The sequence below is a fragment of the Numida meleagris genome, chromosome 1 (genome assembly GCF_002078875.1).
Source record: "Numida meleagris isolate 19003 breed g44 Domestic line chromosome 1, NumMel1.0, whole genome shotgun sequence".
NCBI lineage: Eukaryota > Metazoa > Chordata > Aves > Galliformes > Numididae > Numida > Numida meleagris.
Window position 1 is genome coordinate 177,373,365 of NC_034409.1, and position 25,528 is coordinate 177,398,892.

At 43.7% G+C, this 25,528-nt stretch overlaps 1 protein-coding gene across 2 annotated transcripts in view; it reads left to right on the forward strand.

Annotated features, from left to right (window-relative positions):
* Positions 1 to 25,528, forward strand: part of ARHGAP20 (Rho GTPase activating protein 20) — a 59,885-nt gene that overhangs the window by 22,414 nt on the left and 11,943 nt on the right. Inside the window, exons 3-9 of one of the 2 annotated variants that reach the window (XM_021380100.1) lie at positions 4,864 to 5,034; positions 10,841 to 10,993; positions 12,804 to 12,845; positions 14,143 to 14,227; positions 17,008 to 17,085; positions 20,279 to 20,345; positions 22,582 to 22,764. In XM_021380100.1, coding sequence (XP_021235775.1) covers positions 4,864 to 5,034; positions 10,841 to 10,993; positions 12,804 to 12,845; positions 14,143 to 14,227; positions 17,008 to 17,085; positions 20,279 to 20,345; positions 22,582 to 22,764 — 779 coding nt within the window. The remainder of the gene's footprint in view (positions 1 to 4,863; positions 5,035 to 10,840; positions 10,994 to 12,803; positions 12,846 to 14,142; positions 14,228 to 17,007; positions 17,086 to 20,278; positions 20,346 to 22,581; positions 22,765 to 25,528) is intronic. The other variant, XM_021380110.1, reaches the window with a different exon arrangement.

Here is a 25,528-nt window from a genome sequence, read left to right on the forward strand (position 1 = left end):
CCTGACAGGAAGTTTTAGGAACTTAAGTGTCAAAGAAGGAGACACAGAAAGAAGATGCAAATATCAGTACCTGATTTCCAGTATAAGCTCTGTTAAAAAAAATGACAGGAATTAACTTTTCTAGATCAGAATTGTTTTTGATGGGTGTCTGCTGGTCACAAATCACATGTCGGCCCTGACTGATATATTCATTTTGGCAAAACTCTGAAATGTGGGCTGGGCTGCATAGAGTTCTGACTGTGCAGATAGCTGCTGTTTTCCCCAGCCTTGGGAGGGTGTGAAGAGCTCCTGCTTCTCTCTCTGGATTGCTCCAGTCCAGCACTCTGACTCAGTGGTGAGAAAGTAAATGCAGACGTTGAAAATTAATTAGCTGTATTTTTCCTAAAGATAATTTGCTGATTCTTTAAATCAGTCCAAAGCAAGTCCCTGAGATAAACAGAATAATCTTGTGGTCTCTGAATGCTGTGAGCACTGGCATCTGCTCTTCCTGGTGGGCTGTGTCACCTGTGGCTAAAACAGAATTGGGTTTATACCATCAGCTGCAAGCTCTCCAGATGGAGGGATGAAACTGGGAAGAGCCAGGTAAACTGGGAAGAACTGGATCTTCAGCTGGGCATCAGAATGGGCAAAAATATTACACATGTTAAAATATTTTATTTAATACACCTATGTGTGAAATGAACCTAGGCTAATTTGTTCACTTTGGGAGGAATTTGGAAAGGTTCGATGTAGATGTAGCTGCTGGGCAGGCTCTCACCTGGCTAGGCTGCCTTGTGTTCCAACCCAATGCGTAGCTGCCATTTTCCTGCTCTGCTTTTCTCACCTACCTCTTGTGAAGGACTTCTGGAATTGCTCAGTCTGGAGAAGAGGAGGCTCAGGGGAGACTTTATGACCCTCTACAACTGCCTGAAAGGAGGCTGTGGTGAGGTAGGAGTCAGCCTCTGCTCCCAGGTAACAATGACAGGACAAGACATAGTGGCCTTAAGTTGTGCCAGAGGAGGTTCAGGTTGGATATTAGAAACAATTTCATCTCAGGAAGAGTGGTGAGGCACTGGCACAGGCTGCCCAGGGAGGTGGTGCAGTCACCATCCCCAGAGGTGTTCAAGAAACATGGAGATGTGGCACTGAGGGACGTGGTTAGTGGGTATGGTGGGGATGGGCTGATGGTTGGACTGGATGATCTTAGTGGTCTTTTCTAACCTTAATGATTCTATGATTCTATGACTTGAGAGGTTAAAAAACAGTGTTCTTTTACCTGCATAGAAATCAGCCACGAAGAGAGCATTGAGACTGTATCCTTAGAGGAAATTCATTTCTGCAGCTGCAGAAGCTGTCATCAGCGAATGAAAGTTCTGACAGAGGACAATAATGAAAACAAGGTGTGAGGTTTAGGATGGAGCACAAGCAGTGTGTGAAAACACTATCATGTAGCTGAGATACCTGCAATTGCTCATTCCAGCTTTGGTACCTTGGAGTACAGATTGCTTTCCTAAATGATAGATAGGATGAAGTCATCATCCACTGGAATCAAGGGGAAGTTTCCCAGCAGCATACATGACCTTTGTATCATGGATTTAATAACACCTTAACACAGGCTGTTAAAATCTCTTTGGGTATGTATAATTTCTTCCATTGCTTTCACTACAAATAGGCAATAAAGCTGACATCTCCACCACACTAAGAATTAAAATAAACACATTGGGGATCATATTGTTCAGATACCTGTTTTACTGAAAAACCCCATGGAAGCTCCAATGGGGGAAGAAGGAGTATTGCTTGTTCTTTTGTGGTTTCTGGTAAATACAGCATTGCTGAAGTGAGCACGGATGTGTTTGCTTTCATGCTGAATGCAGGGGGGATGTATTTTCTGCATTTGGCTGACTACTGAGAGCTTCCAGCTTCATATGATACACCCACAAAATTGAAGTGTTCTTTCAAATCGCTGTTCTTTGAAAAAAAAAAGGAACAAAATGCCTATTTTGATTAATTTGAAAAATAATAGGTGTAAAAACTAGGCCCTGAAAATGTCAGGAGAAAAGTCTTCAATTATCTTTTCACTAATTTCAGGCAGTAGAGTGATTTTAATCTATTCCTGAATAACTCGGGAGTCCCTCTGTAGATATCCTCAAACAACAAAATTTACTTCTTGGTTAAAACCATGCATGAAAATTTCAGACCCCAGTATAGTACCTTTGTGAAGAAATACACAACTGAGGCTAGATAGGTACAATGGGAATGCCGTCTAAATGTCAGTGTTAGCCTGGCTTCTACATGAAGCAGAACATGACTGACTGCTGACTTTGCAGGATAACCCCATCTTTCAGAAGTCAGTTCACAGTTCCTTCTTCACGAACAAGGATGAAGACTTTTTTCCTTTTCAGACTGGAAAGATGTTGCTTTGTGGTGTCCCATTGATCTTAGAATGAATTTAGGAGAACGCAGAAAATTCAGAGAAGGACAGAGATCACTGACTTAGTTTTTTAACGATATCATAAATCCCATTGGCGTAAGTACTGATTTTTGCATAATTCTATTAGAATGAATTTTTGAAGAGTGTATACATGAGTGCTTAGCTTTTTTTTTTTTTTTTTAAATTAGACCCATTTAACGGCCTGAAAAATCAGTGAGCCATTAAAAACTGAACATCAACATTACCTTCTTATATAAATCCCTGTGCCTGAGGTTGTAGCTTATCTGCATTTTCTTCAATGTAACAAAACTTGTGTTTCCTTCATGTCTTTTAAAAATGGAAAAATGGAACATCAATTGAGAGGATCAAAAGGATGCTTTTGACTTTCCCCCATGTTCCTTAGCTGTGGGGCTTTAGAAGGCCTGGTTGAATTAATAGCTTTGATTTTCTTCCGCTTTGTTTCCAAGAAATAAGAGATTTTCACTTTTTTTTTTTTGTCAGGTAAACTCCATTAAAGCATGTCAATCTTTTTTCGAGTTCAGATGATAGAGATGCATGGAAAGAACTGAGTCAAAGGGCAAATTTCATTGAAATAACTGATTTATATTATTGCATTTTCCTTTTCTAAAACCAAGTTCCATTTGTTTGACCCTTGTTGGCATCAGTAAACCTAGTGCACCTTCCTTTGCTTATTTGTGTGACAAAGATTTTGCTTAGCAAATTTGTGGGATCACAAATCAGGCCAATGAAATGTGGAAACAGGGATGATCCAAGTTGAGTTGCCTATATGGAAATATTTGAGACTGAGCCTGTGGGAACTTGAGTACGGTTTTATGAATGTTCGTAGTGGTTTCGTTGCGGCAGTGGAACATGAAAGGTTTTGCTCTGACTATTGTCATTACTGGATTCAAATATAAGTGAGTATTTCCCCACTTGACCTTTGAGATAAAGGCCGTGCATGACTTCTGCACAGGTGGACTGGTCATCCTTCTTGATTTCTGTTAAAGTTTCTGGGCCAAGTGCTGCTAGGAAGTGTAGGAAATTATTCCCAGGAACCTACCAGTCACCAATGAACTGCTGGATTGGTGAATTCTCATGCAAGTGGCATGTTGTGGGCCATACAGCAAGTGTCAGCAACACCCAATGTGTTGGAGCAAAGCTCCTCTCTGTTTTTTAACCTCCGCACTCATGAGCACCCCTTCTGCTTAAGAGCAATCAAATAAGTTTAAGTTTGCGTTATTCATCTGAAAGCTGTTTTTCTTCTTTCTCTCTTACATAAAGTAGTAGGTAATTAAAGACAAGAGGGAAACTGTCAGTTAAGTTGAGGAACTCCTTCAAAAATTCAGGCTCCCAACCAGAAAGGGGAAAACAGAAAAACCAAGATCCTCACCGGCCCCTTACAGATCAGTGAAAGTGTGTCCTGCTAATGTAGGCCAATCTCAGAGCTTATCCTTTCTCTCCCTGCTGTCAGGATTTCCTAATAATTTCCTGAGTAATCCAGCTACAGGCAGCAAGGAGAGGAGGCTGGGAAATCGGCCAGGCTCTAAGGGAGGTGCAAGGAGGCTTGTAATCTTCTTCGAAGATTTTCTCTGCTCACTCTTGTTTTCTTTCATATCTCTCCTGTGTGTTTTGAGGCTTTCACTTTGTAATGTCCATTTCTTCTCTCAACAAAATCATTAGGAGTTTGTCTTTCATTCCAGTGGGGATAGGAATAAACTGTAAGCTCAAAGCTGCTCAATTCAGGCTTTTCTTGCCAAGGCGATCCAACCAAGATTTAGCTTGATTTTTCTTTTATTTTTTTCTTGTTAAATAATATATGAAGAATATATTTGAATAAAAACAGAACTGTTTGTTCAACCAAAAGGATGGGTTTCATTTGGAAACACCTCTAGGGAAAGCAAATAATTGAAAAGTCAGATCTACAAGATCTGGAGAAAAAATGCTGATGAGTCCTGGCTTTAATCCAGAAGTTCCTTAGGTGAGGCACACCAGAGTGCAGGAAGCCCAGATTTGGTTCTGTCATCTGCTGGGAGAACTGGAAGCCACATCTCTGGCCTTCCAGTGGAAACTTGCACCCAGGGAAACTCTGCAACCAGCTCCTAGGGAGCCCTCTTTATGGAGAGCCTTCAGAAAGTGCAGTATTTTCTCTAAGAATTCAAACAAAGGGAGACTAATACAAATAGACAAAATGGAGAAGACTGTATTTTAATCATTGTCATTTGCTAAAGGCTGTCCATGTGCTTGTGCTGTAAAAGAGTGAGCAAGGACAGTCCCCAGTAGGTTTTGTGTCAAAATCAAACATCTGAATTGTCATCAGTGTCCCTCTAACCTCTTACAGAAACGTGGTCAAATAAATGACCTTTTTGCAGTGGGTGTGAAAAGTTCCTGCCCGGTCTTCACTCACTGACATCTGGGTGAATTGGGTCCTTTATTTCCTCTGTTTCTTCTTGCAGGGAAGGCTGCTTCTCCCCCATCAGCCCGGAGGCATGTCCCCTTGTGCAGTCCTTCATGTGCCACAACAGGACGTTCCTCCTCGATGGCCACGTGCAGCTGAAGACAGGCCTGCAGACCCAGGAGCGACACCTCTTCCTTTTCACAGACCTTCTGGTTATTGCCAAGTCCAAGTGAGTATGGCATCCCCTCCTACAGAGCAGCCCTTCTTCTCAGTGGAGGAATTCCTTCATGCTTTTTTGGTAGTAAGTCTCCCCTAAATCATAAAGCAGCTTTTTGTTTGGCCAACATGAGTTAGGTGCCTGACCTCAGCAGGCACTTTTGTAGACCCTAGATCCCATACTGTCCAGGCCACAGCATAGAGCAGTAGCAGATGTTCTTGCATACACTGATTGCATTATATCATGTTCCCTGCCTTGGGAAATGAGTGTTACAGACTCACCACTGCTCAGTCCTTTAGAATGCCTTGAGCTGAAAGTTGTTTTAGAAGGTCATCTTCAGTCCTGTGGGGTTGCTGTGTCGGAGAAAGGCTACGGGCTTTCACGCTTTCCTGGGAGCTGCTTTGATGCTCTCCAGTGATCATAGAATCACAGAAGTATTAAGGTTAGTAAGACCACTATGATCATCTAGTCCAACCATCAACCCATGCCTGTGAACACTCTAGACCATGCCGCTAAGTGTGACATCCATCCTTTTCTTGAAAACCTCCAGGGATGGTGATTCCACCACCTCCCCGGGCAGCCTGTGCCTCACCACTCTTTCTGAGAAGAAAGGTGGTGAGCAGCTGATGAGCATCTGCCTAAGAACAGAGGTCACAGGCAGTACCACAGAGGTGTGCCAGGAGCAGCATGGGAATGGGAAACAGTGCTCAGTCTGGGCTGAGCTCCTGTGCAGTCAGGCTTGCTGCTAAGCTCTGAATGTTCACTCTACCATTCACAATTAAATCAGATTTACAAGCTGTGTCTAGCATGCCAGCTTCATGCAGCATTTGTAGTTTAAGGCAATTTTGGAGGGTGCTTTCGCTTGTTGTTATGGGGAAATAACTATAAAGGATCCTGAAGCAGCTTCATTCTCTGCTAGGCACTGTTTGTAGTCTCACAGGATGGGTGATCTCGATGTGAATCCTGGGCTTTTGCAATGCGTCTCTTTGCTTAAGCAGTTGTTTCAGAGACTGCTGGGAAAAGCCAGAATAAATCTGTGTTTTCAGTAGAAATCTGAGCGGTGTCTGTTTGAATCACACACACTGAATGCAACCCCCCAGATGAGCTCCTTCACCTTATGTGGTGTGACAGTTTGGAGTGTACTGTATCTAAACAGGCTCTGCTAAGGGTGGGTGGTGAACATTGTGATATTTACAGGACATCTTACTGTTCTACCAGCAGTAGCAGTAATAGAATTGTTACTGCATTTGTTTGTGTTGTGTTTAGGCTGGGATTCATCTCGCTTAGTTTAAGCTTTCAAATGCTATGTATTTGCAATTCACAAGGAGCTTGTAGGCTCCTTTGTGTCACCAGGGGAAAGCCAGCACCCCTCTGGCAAACCCACTCCTTTAGAAAAGAGCATCAGCAGTGGAGGGGGGAGGGCTCCCAATGACTGCTCAGTGGAATCATCTCACCACCTTAGGTGTGAGCTCCTGAGCTGTGGAAGGCTGAAGCCAGGTGAGGTGAGCCCCTCCCACCCGGTCAGCCCCAGTCTGTGCATTCCTGCAGGTCTGGCTGGCTCCCAGTGGCGTCAGAAAGCCCTGCTCTGTGTCACCACTCCAAAATATGGTCCCCGAGGAGTAATAACAGCTCTTACAGCACTTGATTTAATGTGGTGAGGAGTCTGCAATGTTTGATGAAGTTGGAACAGGACAAGTTGTGCTTCTGTGTGTGGGAAAAAAAGGGGAGAAATAAGCCACATTTTTGCTAGAAATGGTAAAAATAGTATTTTGAGTGATATCGCTTCATGTATTTTGAATTATATTCATGCATTTTAAAGAACTCATTGGGATGTTCTCTCTACAGCTTCCCTGTCAGCAATTAAAGCATCAGAGCTGTCACTAATTAACACTATATGAAAATCAGCATTTTTAAAGGTACCGCACACTAAAACACCACTGCAGATTCCTAGAGGGAAAACCTGAGTGGTATGTACTGCTCTGCAGCTGTAACTAGGGATTGCTGTTGACTTTCCAATAGTGGATGCAGAGGCAGGCCACAAGGTCACCAGGGTAATGTATAGACAGAATTGATGGTACAGCTGAATCTGACTTAACTTCAGAGTTATTCCATGTGCAGGTGCTAAAAATTTGTAATATTCTTTCCGTTAGACAGTTTTTTCAGCTTCGAGCATATACACACCTAAGAGATGGCTTTTAGGTGCAGCTTAGCACACTGCCAGTGCCAACTGAGCTGGAGGTAGCCGGTCACTGCACAAAGGGAGCTCAAGTGTGATTAGACTTCGTGTGATCAACAAATGGGCATACATTTTTCTAAAGAGAGCAATAAATATCTTGTGTCCTCTAAGCTGGCTGAGTGAAGTCCTGCCCAGCACTGTGCTCCTGCTTAAAAGGAACAAATTGGCATTGCTCCCATGGAAATGTGGGGAGGTGAGTCCTCTCCACAGCTGATCTGGTGTGACTTTGGACAAGGTGCCTATTGGTCCATTTTCTGATACTTTCTAATCGTTTTTGAAATGCAGACTGTTATCTTTTCAGTTCATCCATTAACCCAGCTTATGAAAAATAAGACTAATACTCTGTGCTTGTCTCTCTCCTGTCCCTTCAATTAATGCCTTCGTGTGCGGATTGCTGTGCATTAATTGATTGGAAGGGTAGTTTTTTTCTTTTCACTAAACCAATGCTAAGAGTGCAAAATTGTATGCTGTTTTCCATTTACTGATTAGATTTCTTCCAGAGAGTGTGTATTTTAATTCGGCAGAGTAAATATTTCAAGGATGTTTCAGTTCACTGATCAAGGTTTCTCACATAAGCTTTTGTAAGGGAAGGAAATGGCTTCCTCTTTCTTCTCCGTAACACATACACACACATATACACATTCATTTTAGGATTATTTTCCAAACTTGGCTGGACAGAGAAATTAATGGTTGAGTAAATACATGGAATTACGATAGCGATTGCCCACTAGTTCCATTAATGCTTTTGTCAGAAGGTCCTATTAAGAAGATTAGCAAATCTAGTGAGAAGTTAATCTTCCATCTGTTAACGGCCTCAAGGTATCCAATTGCCACTTACAGAAAGCCAAAAGAACTGAGTTTGCTCTGCAGAGGTAAGACAACTTGGGGTACATCAATACCTCCACCACTGATGAGCATGAATTTTCTGTGCAAATTGGATCTGCCTGATATTTACAGGACTGCTTTAAAAAAAAAGATCGTAGATAAAAATCATCTTAAAAAATGAGATAGTCTTTCCATTTATCCAGTGTTCAGCCATGCTTCTACCTTAGTCAGTAATGATAAATTCAATTCTAGAGGTAATGCCTTGGCTCTTAAATAGACGACCCACCTTTCACCAACACTGAGAAGCCACGAACTGCAGAAAGGATGTGGCAGATAGAGATACAATTATACCTCAGGCCCTTTAGATGTTAATGGAGGCTCCCATTTCAGAGCCTCTAGAAACCAGGCCACTTGAATACTGATGATAGCTGAGAGCTGTGACTAGGCATGGCAAATAGGGTAAGGATATACATCAGGAACAACGGGGAGAGTAGCTCTGTGCTTCACCCTGCCAACACCTGCTGCTGGCACTGCAGGGGCTTGGCTTTATGAACTGTAAATGCTAAGAAGTGAAGCAGCCTGTAGAGAGTTCACTGTACTGAATACTGGGGAAAAGGCATTGAGCAGAAAGGGAGCCTTGGCAGGCTTATTCCCAGGATAACCCCAGTCTTAACGGTACTGTCAGGCCAAGCACCCATTTATTAACGTTTACACTAGAATTCATGTCTGTATTTAGCTGTAAATTTCCATTTTTACAGTTCATTCTGTGGACAGTCTGCTACAGCCCTTTCTGTATTCATCTTATCTGTTAGATCACAAACTGGCTTGATGATGAGCATATTGAAATATTCTAAGCTTCTTTTGGACAGGGTAACGAAGTGTAATAGCTTAAAGAGAACTGAAATGTGCAGCTGGCAGGAAACACTATGATATGGTTTAAAAAATACATGAACTTGAGAAGGTATTTTAACCTATTTTATAACGTTCTCATTCAAGTGCACCTTTTTGTTGTGGTGTGTGCTGGAGGTCCTTTCCTTTCCATCTCTGTGAATGTGGCAGGGCTATCAGCAGTGCTCTGTCCAGAGACACCTGTTAGCACAGTGTCAGCTGGACCAATTGAGGTACTGTAAATTCATCTCAGTCCTCTTTAAAGCTGCAAACTCCAGGTGCTTTCATGCCTCAGACCGTATTAGTTCAGTCTATTCTAAATCAAATACCTTGTAAACGAGACTAATCTCCAAGAAGGTAGTCTTTGTGTACCAGAGTCCTAAGAAACTGCTTACCTGGCATATTTATTTATAGAGCACTAATCACCATGCTGCCTGGCACTGTCTCCATCCACATTTGCAACAGCACGATGAGCTGACAAGCTCTTGTTTGCAGTCCTTGAATTAGAAGGGCCTTCAAGGAAGGACCGTTTCTTCTTCAGGCTTTCCCTGCTAGCACAGCTGGCTCATGGCTTTAATGTACTTTAAGGTAAAGCAGGATAAAATACAGGAAAAGCTAAATTTCAGAAGTTTAGGAAAATCATGTAAGATACCTTCTTTGTAAATAAGTAGATATTTTGAGAACACAGGAAGTGTTCTCACAGGAGAACAGCTTTGCAAAAAAGGACCTGGGGGTCCTGATGGACAGATGAACATGAGTCAACAGTGTTCCTGAACACGAGTCAGCAATGTGCCTCTGCCACGAAGAAGGCAAATAGTATTCCTAGCTGTATTTGGCAAAGCATTGCCAGCAGATCAAAGGAGGTGATCCTTCCCCTCTCCTTAGCTCTGGTGAGGTCATATCTGGAGTGCTGTGTCCAATTCTGGGCCCCCCAGTATCAGAGACATATGAACATACTGAGAGAGTCCAATGGAGGGCCACCGAGATGATGACTGGAGCACCTCTGCTGTGAGGAGTGGCTGAGAGAGCTGGAACTGCTCAGCCTGGAGAAGGGGAGGCTCAGGAGGATCCCATCAATGTCTATAAATTCCTGAAGGCAGGGTGCAAAGAGCACAGAGCCAGGCTCTGCTCAGTGGTGCCCAGTGCCGGGATAGGAGGCACTGTGCACAGACTGGCACACAGGAGGTTCCCTCTGAATGTCAGGAAGCACTTGAACCAGATGACCTCCAAAGGTCCCTTCTACCCTTAGCCATCCTGTGATGCTGTGAAGTCCTGTAGCTAGTTTGTGGAGGCCTGACATGATCTGGGCTGTCAAGTCTTTCCTGAGGACTAGCTTATTCAGTCTGGCCAAGGTGTTGCTATTCGCAGTCACCATACTTGTTGATCTTGGAGCTAAGCGATCGTACTATACTGTAAAGTCACTCGAAGAGTGACTTTGCCTGGTGGTGAAATTTCACAGAATCATAGAATGGCCTGGGTTGAGAAGGACCTAAAAGATCATCTAGTTTCAACCCCCCCTTCTGAGTGCAAGGTTGCCAACCACTAGACCAGGCTGCCCAGAGCCACATCCAGCCTGGGATTTGGAGGTGAGCTCCAGTCATGGGCAGTTTTCTGACAGAAAGCAAGATGTCAAGGGATGCCACAGGCAACCTATTTATCTCACATATCAATTCTGTTGATCTCATTTAGATCAGAAATTGTTATATTTTCACATGCAACCCAAACAAAATATTGATTTCTTTAACTAAAGCAGAAGTGCTCTTTCCATCAATTCCTCTCAGATGTGCCCAAAGCAAGAGGAAATTCTAAGTTATTTAACCTGTCTTGTTATGTATCCCCGTGTGTGACAAATGTGTGAATTTCTTCCAGCAGGTCGCACTCTCATTTCAAGCTAAAGTGCCAAGCACGTCTCTGTGAGATGTGGACAGCATTTTGTACAGAAGAAGTCTGCGAAGGCAGCACTGACCCAGAAAGGTCCTTTGTTTTGGGCTGGCCCACCACAAACTGTGTGGCAAATTTCAGGTAAGAAACAAGGTACGTTTTATTTAGCAAGTTACTGAAATGTTTTTAGGCTGACAGGTAGAGACAGCCATAGAGTCATTTCAGCACCAATGAATATAGGAACAAAGAATTTATCGATTCTTAGAGTAGTTCCCTCTACTGCTGTGAGCAGGTCACCCTCCATGCCCCATCTTCAGTCTCTGCAAATGTAGCAGTGGTATTCCCTTATCACTTAAAAAAATCTGAGAGAATATGTGATTTGGCAAAGCACTGTCTGTGCTGCAGACTTGCTCAGCTGGAAGTCTCTTTTTGTTTTTTTTTTGGATTTAATTGGTCGCACACTTCAGTTAATTAATAAAATGAACTAGAAATAGTAAACACCAAGCTAATGATAGGATCAAAGAGACCCTTGCAGGACAATTTCAAGCAGAAGTGCGTGTACTGGAGGAGACGTAGGGCAAAATACTGACTTTTTCCTATTTCTCTTTTTCATTAAATTGTGCCAGAGAAAATGTCAAAATTCCTCCTGAAGCAGAATCACTGAAAGATTTTGGTTCACCTTTGCAGCATTGGCTGTAGGACACATAAGGGCTATAGAGAGGTACTGTCAGTGATTAGGCTAATTTCACTCTCAGCGGAAGGCTCTGTCACCCTTAAATCCCAGCTAGTGGCTGGATCTTGGAAAATGCATTTTCCTCATTACCATCCGAGAGCAAAAGCTGACGCATGTGGCTTGATTTGTATGTCATGTTGTCCATATCCAAAGAGAGTGCTGTGCACAAACTGCTCTTTGTTGAGCTGTTTGTTTTGTTTGTGACTTCTTTTTTTTTTTTTTTTTCCTTAATAATCCTGGAACAAAGCAGAAGTTTTCTATTGATTTGCAATTGAACTCCTGCCAATAAACATGAGCTTTGATCTGGAGATGGTATGTGATCCTTTATAGCTATTAGAAAGTAGGCGAGTATGACAGCAATAACACCAATCCAGAGTCAGAGATCTACTGAAGGGAAATTATTTTATGTCTGGAAGCACATAGAAAATCTAAAACACTATGTGTGAGTCCGTAGATAGCATATCCTACAGAACTGAAGCAGGCAAAGCAGAATCACAGTTTTAGTGTTTGTGAAGCGCATGCCCCTGAAGCAGCATCATTCAGTAGATTTGTAGTTCCCTAAATGCCTGCTCTGAAAATGTGAAGAACCTGATTTGCATAAGTAGCAGTGGGAGTAGCAGCTACTCCATCTGGGGCAGGATTTAGATCAAGGAAGTTCGCACAAAATTAGGTTTAATTCCTTGTGCTGTCCTATTGTTAGCTACATTTACCTGGGTAGTTTTGTATCCTTGAAAGTGTCAAAACAAGATAAGTGTAAAAAAGTTCAAAGTTAAGCATTTCTAAGTGCAGTGGTTTATGTGTACTTTATAATTTGATGGTAAAGTATTATTTAAGTAGTAAATAAAAAGAGAAATAAACAGTGAAAATGGAAAGAAGCCTATATACCTGAGGAAATACCTTTATACTTTTAAATTAAGCTTTCATTTTTAAGTGGACTGCTCTTCTCTTTGGACATCAGTTCCTTACTGAATTCATGGTAAAGCTTTGATTTCTGTGATCAAGATAAGAGCTGGAGCTTTTGATCTCCCTGGCAGGCTTTCCTGTTGATTTTGCAGGGAAACGGGTTTTTCATTCAAATCTTGAAAACCCTTTTATTTTTTGTATGTATTTGTGGAACTTGCAACCAAGAAGCAGTCCATTTCACTGTGGTTTGAACAGGGGTTCTTTTGCTATTAGAATGACAGCTGATTTGTCCCTCTTTTTCTATAATTCTTGCAGGTCTGCAGAACAGAAGGAAACATGGCTCTCCTTTTTGCAAAGGTACTTTATTATAGAGTCTTTGAAGGCACTGAAAAAAGTCCCATCCATCTAGACCAGTGATTCCTAAGTGGTGGTGCAAATGCTATCATTGTAGATAAGCTATTTCAAAGTAAGAAAAAAGTTAGTCCACACCTTCTCCCTGCTGAAGGCTGCATGTACCCTTTATGCACCAGTCGCTACTCAGGGAGGAAACTCTTTTCCGTGTTTCTGAACATGGCCCAACAGAAAACTGAAGCTATTTGTAATGTGTTTCCTTCACTGCTGCCACCTTCACTCTAGTTGAGGCTGTGGCTCTTCTGACATTGATGTTATCTAACCAAGCCCAGCTCAGGAACCTCTATTCTAACCTAACTGCTGCTCATGGCTGCCCATATCCTCTGTTAGTGGAGAACAGTGGGGCTAACTTTGGTTTTGTGAAATGTTCCCCATGCCAGAGGATATACACGAGGGTCTGGGTAAACAGAGCTCTCATCTCAGTGAACGTGTGGAACAGAATACTACCAGAGGTGATTTTGGTTACTCTACACCTAAATTTTCTGTCTGCATTTGATTCTTTACAGTTCACAGGGTTGGTCAAATCATTCCTGCTGGGGAGGATTTGTAATTCACTCTTCTCTTGTTCAGTCCTTTTTACTGTTCTGGACAGTGAACTGCAACTGATTTCAGCAGAAGCTGATAGTACAGCCTAAGACATCACAGTGATTAGTAGTTTTTGCTCAGTTTTTGTTTAAAACTGTCCCGACTGTGGTGCAGCCCGTTCTTCATAGTTAGGCCTACTTGTGTAGTCCCTCCTGTGCGGTGTCTCTTTTCTGGAATTCACATCCTTCATAAGTAGTTGTCGTGGTCTCAGAGAATCACTGAATTATGCCATAACCTGATCAAGCTTGTAGGTGTCCCTGTTCATTGCAGGGGAGCTGGACTAGATGGCCTTTAAGGGTCCCTTCCCACTCAAACAATTCTGTGATTCCATGATTCTAAAGCAGAGTGATGCCATGTTGATGGGCTCTTTAAAATGAAAACTGCAGGGAAGTCTACATGTGGATTTTAAATCTGGTTCTTCTGCTGTTTACACTGATTGTGTAATGTAGCAGCTTGGACACAACAAGGCATTACTAGGAACCATGGGCAGTGTCCCTTTCAAACCATGCTGGAGGCCTTCCTTTCTTCTGAGATCTTTCTATTGCAGTAGATCTGAAAATGATCTGCTTCCTACTCAGTTTCTGCTTGATTGCTATTTAAATCTGGTCTTTATGTTTACTGTATTAAAAATTCACTTGTTTTGCATTTGTTTTGGCAGTCGAATAAGGGAAGAGAAAGAAAAAGACTATCCTAAAAGCATTCCTCTGAAGATAATTGCAAAGGATGTTGGAACCTGTGCATATGTAAGTGCTCTTGAGCTAATCTAAGGGCATAAATCTACATCATCTGGAAATCCTGTGGATTTCAGGGATGGGAGGGTTCTTTTGGGTTACTACCTCCTTTAAGGATCTTGCCCCCCTTTAGAAGATGGGGCATATGCAGCCCTGAAATGTGTGCTTCCTGTCTTTACTAAGCGAGTTCCTTTTTAAAGACAGTGTTCTTAGTAAAAAATGGGTTGGCCTCTTCTCCAAGGTAACAGTGATAGGATGAAAAGGAATGGTCTCAATTTGTGCCAGAAGAGGTTCAGGTTGGATATTAGGAACAATTTCTTCTCAGAAAGAGTGGTGAGGCACTGGCACAGGCTGCCCAGGGAGGTGGTGCAGTCACCATCCCCAGAGGTGTTCAAGAAACGTGGAGATGTGGCACTGAGGGACGTGGTCAGTGGGCATGGTGGGGATGGGCTGATGGTTGGACTAGGTGATCTTGTAGGTCTTTTCCAACCTAGCTAATTCTATGATTCTATGATTCTATGATTCTATGATCTCAGAGGCCTTTTCCAACCTTAATGATTCTAAGTACTGGATCCAACACACAAGCTAAAGACTATAAGTCTAAACCCTCCAAAAACACATCTAAAAGAACTTATGCATAAACATCTTAAGAAATGCATGTACAGTGTTCCTTTTTTTGCTTTTTAAAACTGATCTAAAACCCACAGCTGCCTTCATTCAATTCTGCAAAGTTGCAATGTGTTTTATTGTTTGTAATGACCATAAATCAGTAAAGCTGTGTATATGAACACTCTGAAATTGCCTTAAATGTGGTTTTCATCATCTTGGGGATTTTGGTTCATTATGGGCACAAAGTAAATTGGTAGAGAAAGACTGTCCACAAAGCGGTTTGCACATTTTTTACTGAGCCATTTTTAACGAATTTATATGAAATACTTCTAGGTAGGCAGTTCCCCAGCGATACACTGGTATTCAGTGATAATCCATCCATTCTTCCTTGGCTTCTTAGACATTTGTCCTTTCTTTCTAATGGTACTTTTAAGAATGCTCAGAAGCATAAAGAGCATTTTCAAGGATGTGAAAGTTTTCACCGAAGTTAGACTTCATTGGAGGTCTTTGCCCAACACTGAATTCTGTACCTGCATTAAGAGAAGCATGAAGAATTCTGCCTTTTTCAGAAAATCGTTAAGGTGAATTATGATAGAATTACTGGGTTGCTAAGAGAAATGTTAATGAACAATAATTGTGGTAGTTCAAATGAAGGACTGCACATCAAGGTGGATGCAGGTGTAAATGTCTATAAAACGCACCTGCACCCAGGTGTTACACTCTTGTACCAGGGTTGTTTGGGGGGATTTGATATATCTTTTCTCTTTTGTTATAGTTAGCTCATGTGCCAAATATAGTTTTCTGATCCTGACAGTCCTAGAAATGACACACTGCAGCCTAGCTATTACCAGTAATAAAGCTGTGGAGGAGCAGATGGAAACTTTGTGATGCAAATAGTTGTTATGGCACTCTGCTGCCTGTACTACAGCAGCTGGGGTTGTCCAAGAAATATTTCATTTTTGGAGGGTAGGGAAGGGTAAACACAAGGCATAAACCGTTTTATTATATTCTAGCCCAGAGCAAAACTTATGCAAATGTACTGACCTACTGCTGAGAGCCAGATGTCAGTGCTTTGGGCAAATGCTAAATTTTTTATGGTATGAGCATTCAGATATGTCCTCAAGCAAGATGTACAGTACTCTCACTATTTTCCTTTGATTGCCATGGCAGCTTGTTACCATCAGGGACTTACACACCGTACAGCTCAGATCTTGTCTAAATGCAGAATGTCAGGCGGCTGTTTCACCTAAACATCGCATGGCCAGTATAAAACTGATACTCTGCACAGAGTGGCAGGCAATGGGACTGGCAGAGAGCACTGACATCCTGGCTCTGCCACCCTCCTTTCTTTGGGCCGTTGAGTATGTCTGGGAGGTTTGGCGAACGATGCTCTGGACATGCTCTCCCCACCTGCTTTTCCCTATGCAAGGTGATGGCAGTGGTGCTGTGCATTGCAGTGGGGTGGGGAATGCTGTTAATCCTGGCGTGCCTGAAATGTGTGACATGCAGTGTGTCGGTGCAGAGCAGTGTCCCATGGTGCGGGAGGAAGCCTGGTACCAGGCAGCAGGTGCTGAGTCTCACCGTTGCTATGTAGAAAGTGGGCCTTTGTGCCCACCGTGCTCTTCTGTACTGCTGCTGAGCAGAGGCAGGAGGGTGCTGGAGGGACAGTGTTTTTAACTGGGGGATACATTCCCAAAAGGAAGTGTCTTGGTATTAAGCCAGATCTAGCTTTGTGAAGACTACATAGAAAGTGGCAAAGGATATAGAGAACAGCCTATGTACAGTGTTCTCTTACCAGGAGTTCTTCAATAGAAAGGGAAGGAAGTGATTTACAATTGATATGAAGACGTCTTTTTTCAGTGAAAAAAACTCACTGAAATGTTTCCTTTCTTTTCAATGGAGACATGCATGCATCTTGTCCCCAGGAGACATGGCACTGTGCCCTTCTGATGGAGCTCTTGGGGAAGCAGGGAGCGAATACAGGCAGTGTGTGACAAGGCAGAGGAGTCAGACCTCTGTCTCAGGCAGCTGAGTCTTTCTCTGCAGTATAACATACTTATTCAGCAAAATTTTAACTCCCTTTTGTTTTGGCAATGAATCATGCAGTTATTGAACTTCAGATACTCTGTGCAAATCCAAATTTTTAATGCCATTTTGCCTTTCTCCTTTTTCTCTGTTCACAGTCAAAAACCCTAAATGTAACCAATGTTGATACAGCCAATGATGTCATTCTCATGGCCCTGCAGCAGCTGGGGATTTCTGTAAGTACTTGCACTGGTTTCAATGAGTCACTTTTAATAATCAAATCTTCTCTTGCACCTTTTCCAAGATTTAGGATATGAACATAACTTAAAACCTTTATCATTAGCAATTCAGTGTTGTTGAAATGAAGCGATACTTTGTTAATATACGGACCTCCAGAGATCATCAAACACCTTAGAAGCGTTGGATAAGGCTCCCATCCCTGTAATGAATCAGTCATGTTTGAAGTTGCTTTTAAATCCGTTTTGCTGATGCGTAAGAGGAGATGTCTTGATACAAAAAATGAGAGTTTGATGCAGCTCCTTCTGCATACTTGAGTGTGAGCAGGAAACCTGCTTGTCTGTCAGTTTCAAAATACGTAGAAATGTGTGGTCAGCTGTGTCCCTAGACTACAAGCATGAGCACTGCTCTCAAGTGTCCAGATCAGACCCTGTAAATACCCACAGATCTTTGGTGTCACATGAGATATGAGAGTAACCAAGTGATCGCACAAAATCTGAATACAACCAGTTGAAGTAACAGCCTGAAACTACCTGAGCTACCTCAAAATAGTGCACTGGGTACATATAGCAATTCCCAGTAGATCCTAAACAACGGGCTCCCTTTCCCCTAAACCAGAAAAGGAAGTCCCTCAGGTGGCAGCAGGAATCAGTGCCATGGGTAAGAGTTCCGACTTCCTTAGCCCTTTTATCCCATCTTTTCACAGCATGGCTCTGATTGATGCTGATGGTCATAGAAGCTCCTGGATGACAGGTTTTTACTGGCCTATCAGTCGGCTGCCTGGGTAACAAGATGTTTTTCAGTGTGTTGGTCTTGGTGGCTATGTTGATCTAGATGCAAAGAATCTGACAGGGCTTCCTTTACTGCAGCCCTGTGTGAGAAGTCAAACATGACCAAATGCCACTCTTGTGCTTCCCTGAAGCTTCTTGGGACCGCCTGCCCAAGTTAGAGTAACCTCAGAGTTTGCCTTCCCTAGCATTCCTAATCCCTAATTTGTACAGGCTTTTAGTGTGTCCAGAGGACTACATTGCTAGCTTGGTTGTTCCTGGGCACAGTAATTTCTGCTCTGTTATGGCTCCGACATCCCACTTACACCAGGGCTGTGGCTCAAGCTCAGGATCCCGTGGTCTGTCCAGTTGAGGTAGCTCTGCAGTTCACAGAAGTGAAGAGGATATGATGCGAGTTAAAATCAAGCCCACTGTCTGCCCCAGTCTGTGCCAAAAATCAAGACTGCACTGTATTACTGCTGTGAGTCTGCACTGCGATACATTTCATTTTTACCCATTTCATGGGTGTCATTTGCACTTCCTCATTTCTTTTACAGAAAAATCAGGAAGATGGTATTACCAAAAAAAGAATGTTCTGTTTGGGTTGCACGGAAGGAGGAGCTGGGTTTGTTTCAGCTCTGTGTTCTTTTGTATGTAGCACTATCAAGCTTTTCCTCCTCTTTACATTTTTCTTTCAAGTGGGAAAAAAAAAAAAAAAAGAAAGCCTTCTGCAAGATGTACAATCTTGCCCATGGAATCATTTGCTCAGAGTAATATACTGCATCTTTTCACTGCATCTGCATAGCATAAAGCCTTTTTCATTAGTGGCAGATCATCAGATTAGCAATAAAATCAGACGAGCTAAATAAATTAAGCTGTGGTCTATATATCACCCAGCTCCCCCGAAGGACTGCTCTGACTGCGAGGGAGCTTTTCCTTATGCACCATCTCTAGGGGCTTTTTATGTCCAGAGAGAACCACTTGAAAGGAGCTGTATGACTTTTCAATAGCAATTATAAAAACTACATTTCCCGTGTTGTGTGGTTAACGGGGCTGTTACTTTGGCTGAGCTTGCTCTGTTTTCATGCATCGGGGTTTTTACCTCTGGTTTCTCTGGTATAACAACAACCAGTTTTTGCAAAATGACACCGAGCCTTTCTCCCTGATGTTCAAGGGGAACAGAAAGAAGGGTCTTGGGCTCCTCAGCTCCATAGATATGCTTGCTGATTTTTCTGGAACACAGTTACAGTGACCAATGGTCTCATAAAGCCCATAAAGGACAACATTTGCAATCGGGAGATGAGCACTGCCTGATTCTTCCCCTTCCCTGCCCCCTCTTCCCAGTAACTAACCCTTTCAGATATATATATATATTCAAAAGGAAAAGTAAATACTTTTCTTGTGCTCCTCAGCTGTATTTATTTGCTCCTGGCGGCTTGCCCTGAGGCACCAGAGATGTCTCCAAAGCCTGTTTATTTTCCTTCTGCCTCCTGCTAGCTGACTTAACAGCAGTGCTAATATGGCCCAGAGAGCTCTGTCAGTCAGCGAGCGAACCGCACGGGCTTAATGGGGTGTATCGGCACTGCAGCGGTGCGTGCAGCAAGCAGGAGAGTCTCAGGAGCTCTGGGGACACTGCATAAAGGTCCAGACAATGCCGGATAGTGGGCAAATCCCTTTAAAAGGAGGTAGGATTGAATTGTCGAGTTTAATACTGCTTTGGGGTATTTATCACCTTTTGTAGCCAGAAAACTTTCGGACTTTAATTATCCTCACTGAAAAGGCATTTGAGGTGCAATAGTTCACATTGCATACGGTGTATTTATCCACTTGCTGTTGCCCTTCCTCCTGAAAGTGGTTTGTATTAAATGTCATTCTTTCTGTCTCTATTGCCTTACTTTCATGTCTGAAATAATGCGCTATTCTCCTCCTTGAACTAAGCTGTGACATTGATTTGTATATTTATGCTGAAGGCAATATTTAGAACGTGCTTTCAAATCAGCAGTTTTACAGGCTTTGCCCAAAGTTGCTCATATTCTGCAATCCTCTGGAAATTGTCTCCTTTGATGTAAATTTATCCTCCCCACTGTGAATTATAAAAGAGGGTTCAGCAGCCTTAAAGCACCTTCCAATGCTCCCGAGCCCTTGCACCCCCAGCAGCCGCGCAGCAGGGCCAACAAGGCTGCCTGGGGCAGTGCTGAGTGCCAGGAGTCCCTTGGGCACCAAGGGATGGGTGCAGGTGAGGGGGCTGCATTCCCTATGGCAGAGAATTCAGAAACTTGCATGGTGGCAAACTTGGGCACTGTGGAAGTAAATGGGGCTCTGTTGATGGCAGTGGCAAGGTTCAGGTTATCGTTATATTGTGAGAAAGCCGACATTAACTTGTTCGTGGTGGCTGGCAAGCTCATTTTTGATTTTGCTTCCAAAGGGCTCTGAAAAAGACTACAAGCTGTGGGTGATTTCAGGAAGAGAAGACGCCCCGTACCCTCTTATTGGTATGTTGAAGACATCATTTTATTTTTCAGCGTTCACTTGTTGTTTTTAGTGCTGAAGGAAGCAAGAAATGCAGAGAATACTGACATGCAGTTTCCTTTTCTGTTTTTTTTCCATCTTTCTTCCTCTTATTTCCCTGTCACAAAGTTTGCCAATTTAGGGAGCTAAGCAGATGCTGATCCTTAGTTTTGAAGAGCAACGTGTCTGATTGTGTCATATTCACTGAGACAGAAAAAGCTCATTTATTCCTGCACTGTTTTTGCTATTTTTGGCTGCACAAGCCTCTGTCTTTCCCAGAGCCAACCTCTCCCCTCAGCCGCCTCCTCCCGTGGAGCTGCTCCAGCTTTGCCATATTTCCTCCTACAGTCCCATAGCACTGTTTACTCTACTCTCCTTCTCAGCACAGCTCAGCAGAGTTTTGAGAACTGCTCTGTGTTTCCACAGCTCACCTGATTCCAGTGGTCCTTTGCAGACCTGTGTTTCTGAAGACTTGTATTAGTGATAGGACGAGAGGGAATGGCCTTAAGTTGCACCAGGGTGGTTCAGGTTGGATATTAGGAAATGCTTCTTGCTTTTTCTCAGGAAGAGTGGTGAGGCACTGGCACAGGCTGCCCAGGGACGTGGTGCAGTCACTGTCCCTGGAAGAGTTCAAGAAACATGGAGATGTGGCACTGAGGGACGCGATTAGTGGGCATGGTGGGGATGGGTTGATGTTGGACTGGATGATCTTAGAGATCTTTTCCAACCTCAGTGATTCTGTGATTCTCTTACTGGCTGACAGCTCCCCTCTGACTAGGAGCAAACTGCTCTTATTCACTTTCTAAAATGCTTTTCTAAATATTCTATCACCAGAAACCAACCCAAAGCTGAGAAGTGATGGGATGGGCTGATTTGATTTTGGCCTGTGGTTCTCTGAGAACAAATCCCTCCCATTATTAAGAACCTTTCATCCACAGAAGTCTGGCATTACAATATCCATTATGCAATATAGCATATTATTATTAATTGAGTTCACACACAATTAGAATGAGAAAAAAAAATGTGGAATTTCTGTTCTCCTGCAAATCTAATTCCTGTAGATCTTAGCATTCCTTCTTAAAGCATCCTTAGCTACAAATGCTTTGCTGGAGCCAGACAGCATTAATAATTATGACATGTCTAACCTGCACACCTTATGGACATTGCAAATTATTTTGTCTTTGAAATGTACCGAACTTTGTCTTTTAGACTATTATGTGTAGCTCAGTCAGATAAAATCACAATTGTAGTTTTAAATATAGAGCCAGAGCATTCAGAAATGAGGAAGACCTTTCTAACTGACTGACCCTCTCTCACTGGAAGGTTGAGGTACAAGCTTTGGAAAAGAAGAATCTGACATTAAACTGATGCTGTGCCTGTTATTTACATGAAGGTTTATCAGATAAGGCTGGCTTTTATCAGAGGTGCACATTTGAATCAGTTTGACCATATTTCAGTTTCACCCTACCTATAGACTCAAATAGCTTTACTTCCGCTATCGGCACTCAAATTTAAGTACAAGATAACTAATTTAATTAACTGATACATTTCAGATTTAATATACTTTAGCTGCCATGTGTTTAGACAAGTTCAAAACATATCTTTCTGCCAGCATTTTTGAAAGCTCCTCCAGAAATAGATTGCCTCTGCACAGTCCCAAAAGGTGCTGTTGAATGCAGCTCACCTGCAGCAGCCCTGGGATTCATGTTTCCTTCCTCAGCCTCAGGCAGGAGATGCAGTTGTGTCTCTCCTAGCTTCATTACTGTGCAGAGGCAGGGAGGACCACTTTCATACTGGATTTTTTTTGTTTTGCATGCTCAGCTAAAATGTGACAGATGACTGCTCCCAAAATCTCATTTCTTGCCAGAACCACATGAGAAACCAGAACCTAAACCTTCAGCATCACACGTAAAGCAGGAGAAAGAATAAACACTGAATGCACAAACAGTCACTTGTGTTTTTCTGATGGGCTTTTATGTGATACAGCTGTAGTAGGTCTGATGGTACTTTTACATCTGTTTAGTTACTCTGAATGCAGTAACTCCATATCAGCCCATGTATGATTTATGCCAGTGTAAACATGCAGAAAAGTGCCCGTTCTGAGGTTGCTAAGAAATTGCTGTGACCAGCATGCAAAATCTGCTTTTCCTCTGAGGTAGATGGGAGCTGTGCAAGCCTCCATCCGTCCAGCCCACATGACGGGAGTTTCTCTTTGCACAGGACATGAATATCCCTTTGGGATCAAGATGAGCCACATCCGTGATGCGATGCCCCACGGCTCGAAGCACTGTGCCTGCCCCAGGCAGCTGCAGGGCTCCTTCCTGACGGAGCAGCTGCCCCAGGAGCTGCAGTGCCAGTTTGTGCTGAAGCCAAGCCGCCTGGCTGAGGGCCCGCCGCTGCACGGTACGTGGTCTGCCGCTGCCTCCCAAACACATAGCCTGCCCGCGGCCTGGCAGTGCTGGACGAAGCCAGCGTGCTGGGATGGACGGTGGGCAGTGAGGAGCAGCTGGCAGATGTTTGTGCCAGCTGTGCAGGGATTTTGCTGCCTGGTTCTCCCCAGTTTGAGCATGCTGTTGCCCATGTGCCGTTTTTGTAAGTTACAATTTGACAAGCTGCCTGTCAAGAGGTTGCTCTAAAACCAGCAAAAGAAAGACCCCTGCAGGTTTCTGTAAGTCTGTTAATGGAACTTCTCCCTGCAGCCCTTTCTGTGCTCTGTGGGAAGGCAGGGTGGTTGTCTGGTACAGAAGCCAAGACTTCACTTCTGCACAGAATTCAGCACCTCCTGTCTGAATGAGGTACCAAGGACTCCCCACCTCCCTGTCCAGTACTCTTCTCATGGCTCAGCCTGGGCATGAATTTCTGGGGTTGACAGTTGGCTGAACATGAACCAGCAGTGTGCCCAGATGGCCCCAGGTGGCCAAGAAGGCCAATGGCATCCTGGCTTGTATCAGCAATAGTGCAGCCAGCAGGATCAGGGAGAAGATCGTCCCTCTGTAATCAGCACTGGTGAGGCCAGGCCTTGAGTACTGTGTTCAATTTTGGGCCCCTCACTGCAAGAAAGACATCGAGGCCCTGGAGAGTGTTCAGAGAAAGGCAACAGAGCTGTGAGGGGTCTGGAGCACAAGTCTTCTGGGGAGTGGCTGAGGGAACTGGAATTGTTCGTTCTGGAGAAGAGGAGGCTCAGGGGTGACCTTACTGCCCTTCACAGCTGCCTGAAAGGAGGTTGTGGTGATGTGCAAGTGAGCCTCTTCTCCCAGGTAACAGCAATAGGATGAGAAGTAATGGCCTCAAGTTGCACCAGCGGAGGCTCAGGTTGGGTATTAGGAAAAATTTTTACTCAGAAAGAGTGGTGAGGCTCGGGCACAGGCTGCCCAGGGAGGTGGTACAGTCACCCTCCCTGGAGGTGTTCAAGAAATGTGGAGATGTGGCACTGAGGGACATGGTTAGTGGGTGTGGTGGAGATGGGTTGATGGTTGGCCTGGATGATCTTAGTGGTCTTTTCCAACTTTCATGGTTCTGTGATTCTGTGACACCAAGACGAAGTGAGGGAATACAGCTTCTTTATTATTTCACTTCTCCCTGAGTAAGATGAGGACAGTAATATTTTCTTCTGCTTTTGGCCTTGGTCCTGCAAAAATATGAGCACCTGCTCTCTGTTTTGCACTCTGTTGTCAATGATACAGTGACTGCTCACTGCTCACGGATAGAACATATGGGCAGATCTTTACAGGGCTGGGGCGTTAGGCTATAAACACCATGTGACGAGGATGCATCCCACAGTGTGTTTTTATTGTGCTTTACACACTATCATGCTAAGCTTAGTTGGGAATTCTGCCCTTCCTCCCTGTTAATGTCTCCATATCAATAAAAATAATATATGTGCACTCTGCTATACTCTGCAAGCCTCAATAGCCAAGATCTCCCAAAATGTATGGGTAGAATCCGTTTGTAATGTTTTGAGAAATTAAATGTAGCAAGGCTATATCAGTGCCTATTACAAATTATTCCGGAAATTGATTGCGTTTTTATATAAATTAATTTCCTTTCCACACTCTTTCACCCCCCGTCTCCAAGTAATTTGTATCATGTATTACTTCACAGCATATTTCAAGAATGAGGCAATCTAGCAGAGGGGTGTAATTAGGTTTACAGGCCCCGCTTGGCAGCTGACATTGACTGGCAAGAGAAAACAGGAATGCAAATCAGCACAGATGTGATGTCGGCAGCACGGTGTGAGCTGTGAGGTGGGGGGCGGCCTGGCACTGGGGCTGCCTGTGAGACCTAAGCAGGGCCAAGGCCACACGGCTGGAGGAGAAGCTGTGGGTCCTTGTGCCTTACCTGCTCCAGTCCATGGTTGATGGAACCTATTAGAGTAATGCATCGGTCTGGCTGTTGCAAACCAGATCACCTTGCTGTTCATTGTGCTCTTCCCACCTCTTTCTCACTTGTTTTGGTTTTGGAAAAGGATGAAAGGTTTCTGTGTGCCAGCCAAGGCTATGATCTGGTTTGGGGCTTGTCTTCAGGTCAGCAAGCCAAGCAGTGAGGGACTGTTGGGTGACCACTGGGCACAACACCAAGTATAGGGCAGTTTACGGGGAGGAGGGTCTGTGTGCCCATGCTTTGATGCCCATATGCTGTATTACACTCCTACCCTCCTACAGAGAAACTCATCCCAGGCAGGAGGGAACATCCCTGCTCCTCAGCAAGTGGTTGCTGTTCTGGTGGTGGTGCTACCTGAGCACTAACATTATTCTGTTCTAAATGAACATTATTCTGTTCATTTTTCCTGAAAATGTGATAAAACCAGAAACTTGGAAGCCAAGTTTGAGCAGCATCTTCAGCCACCTCTCCCTGTAACGCCAGTGCAGACATGGCATGCACCCTTGGCAAGTTCAAAACCATATGATTTTTAACCACTTGTTACCCTGGCCAGGATCTCACATTTGTGACGCCAAGCAGCTGTGTGCCACCAGCCCATCCTCCTCCTGCCATCATCTGTGGTACGCCCACCCCCATGGTGTTGCTGGACTGGACACACCAAGGGGAAGCTTCTGCTATGAGGACAGGCTGAGAGAGCTGGGGCTGTTCAGCCTGGAGAAGAAAAGCTCTGGAGAGACATGAGAGCAGCCTTTCAGTATCTTAGGGGGGATATAAGAAAAAGGGGCAC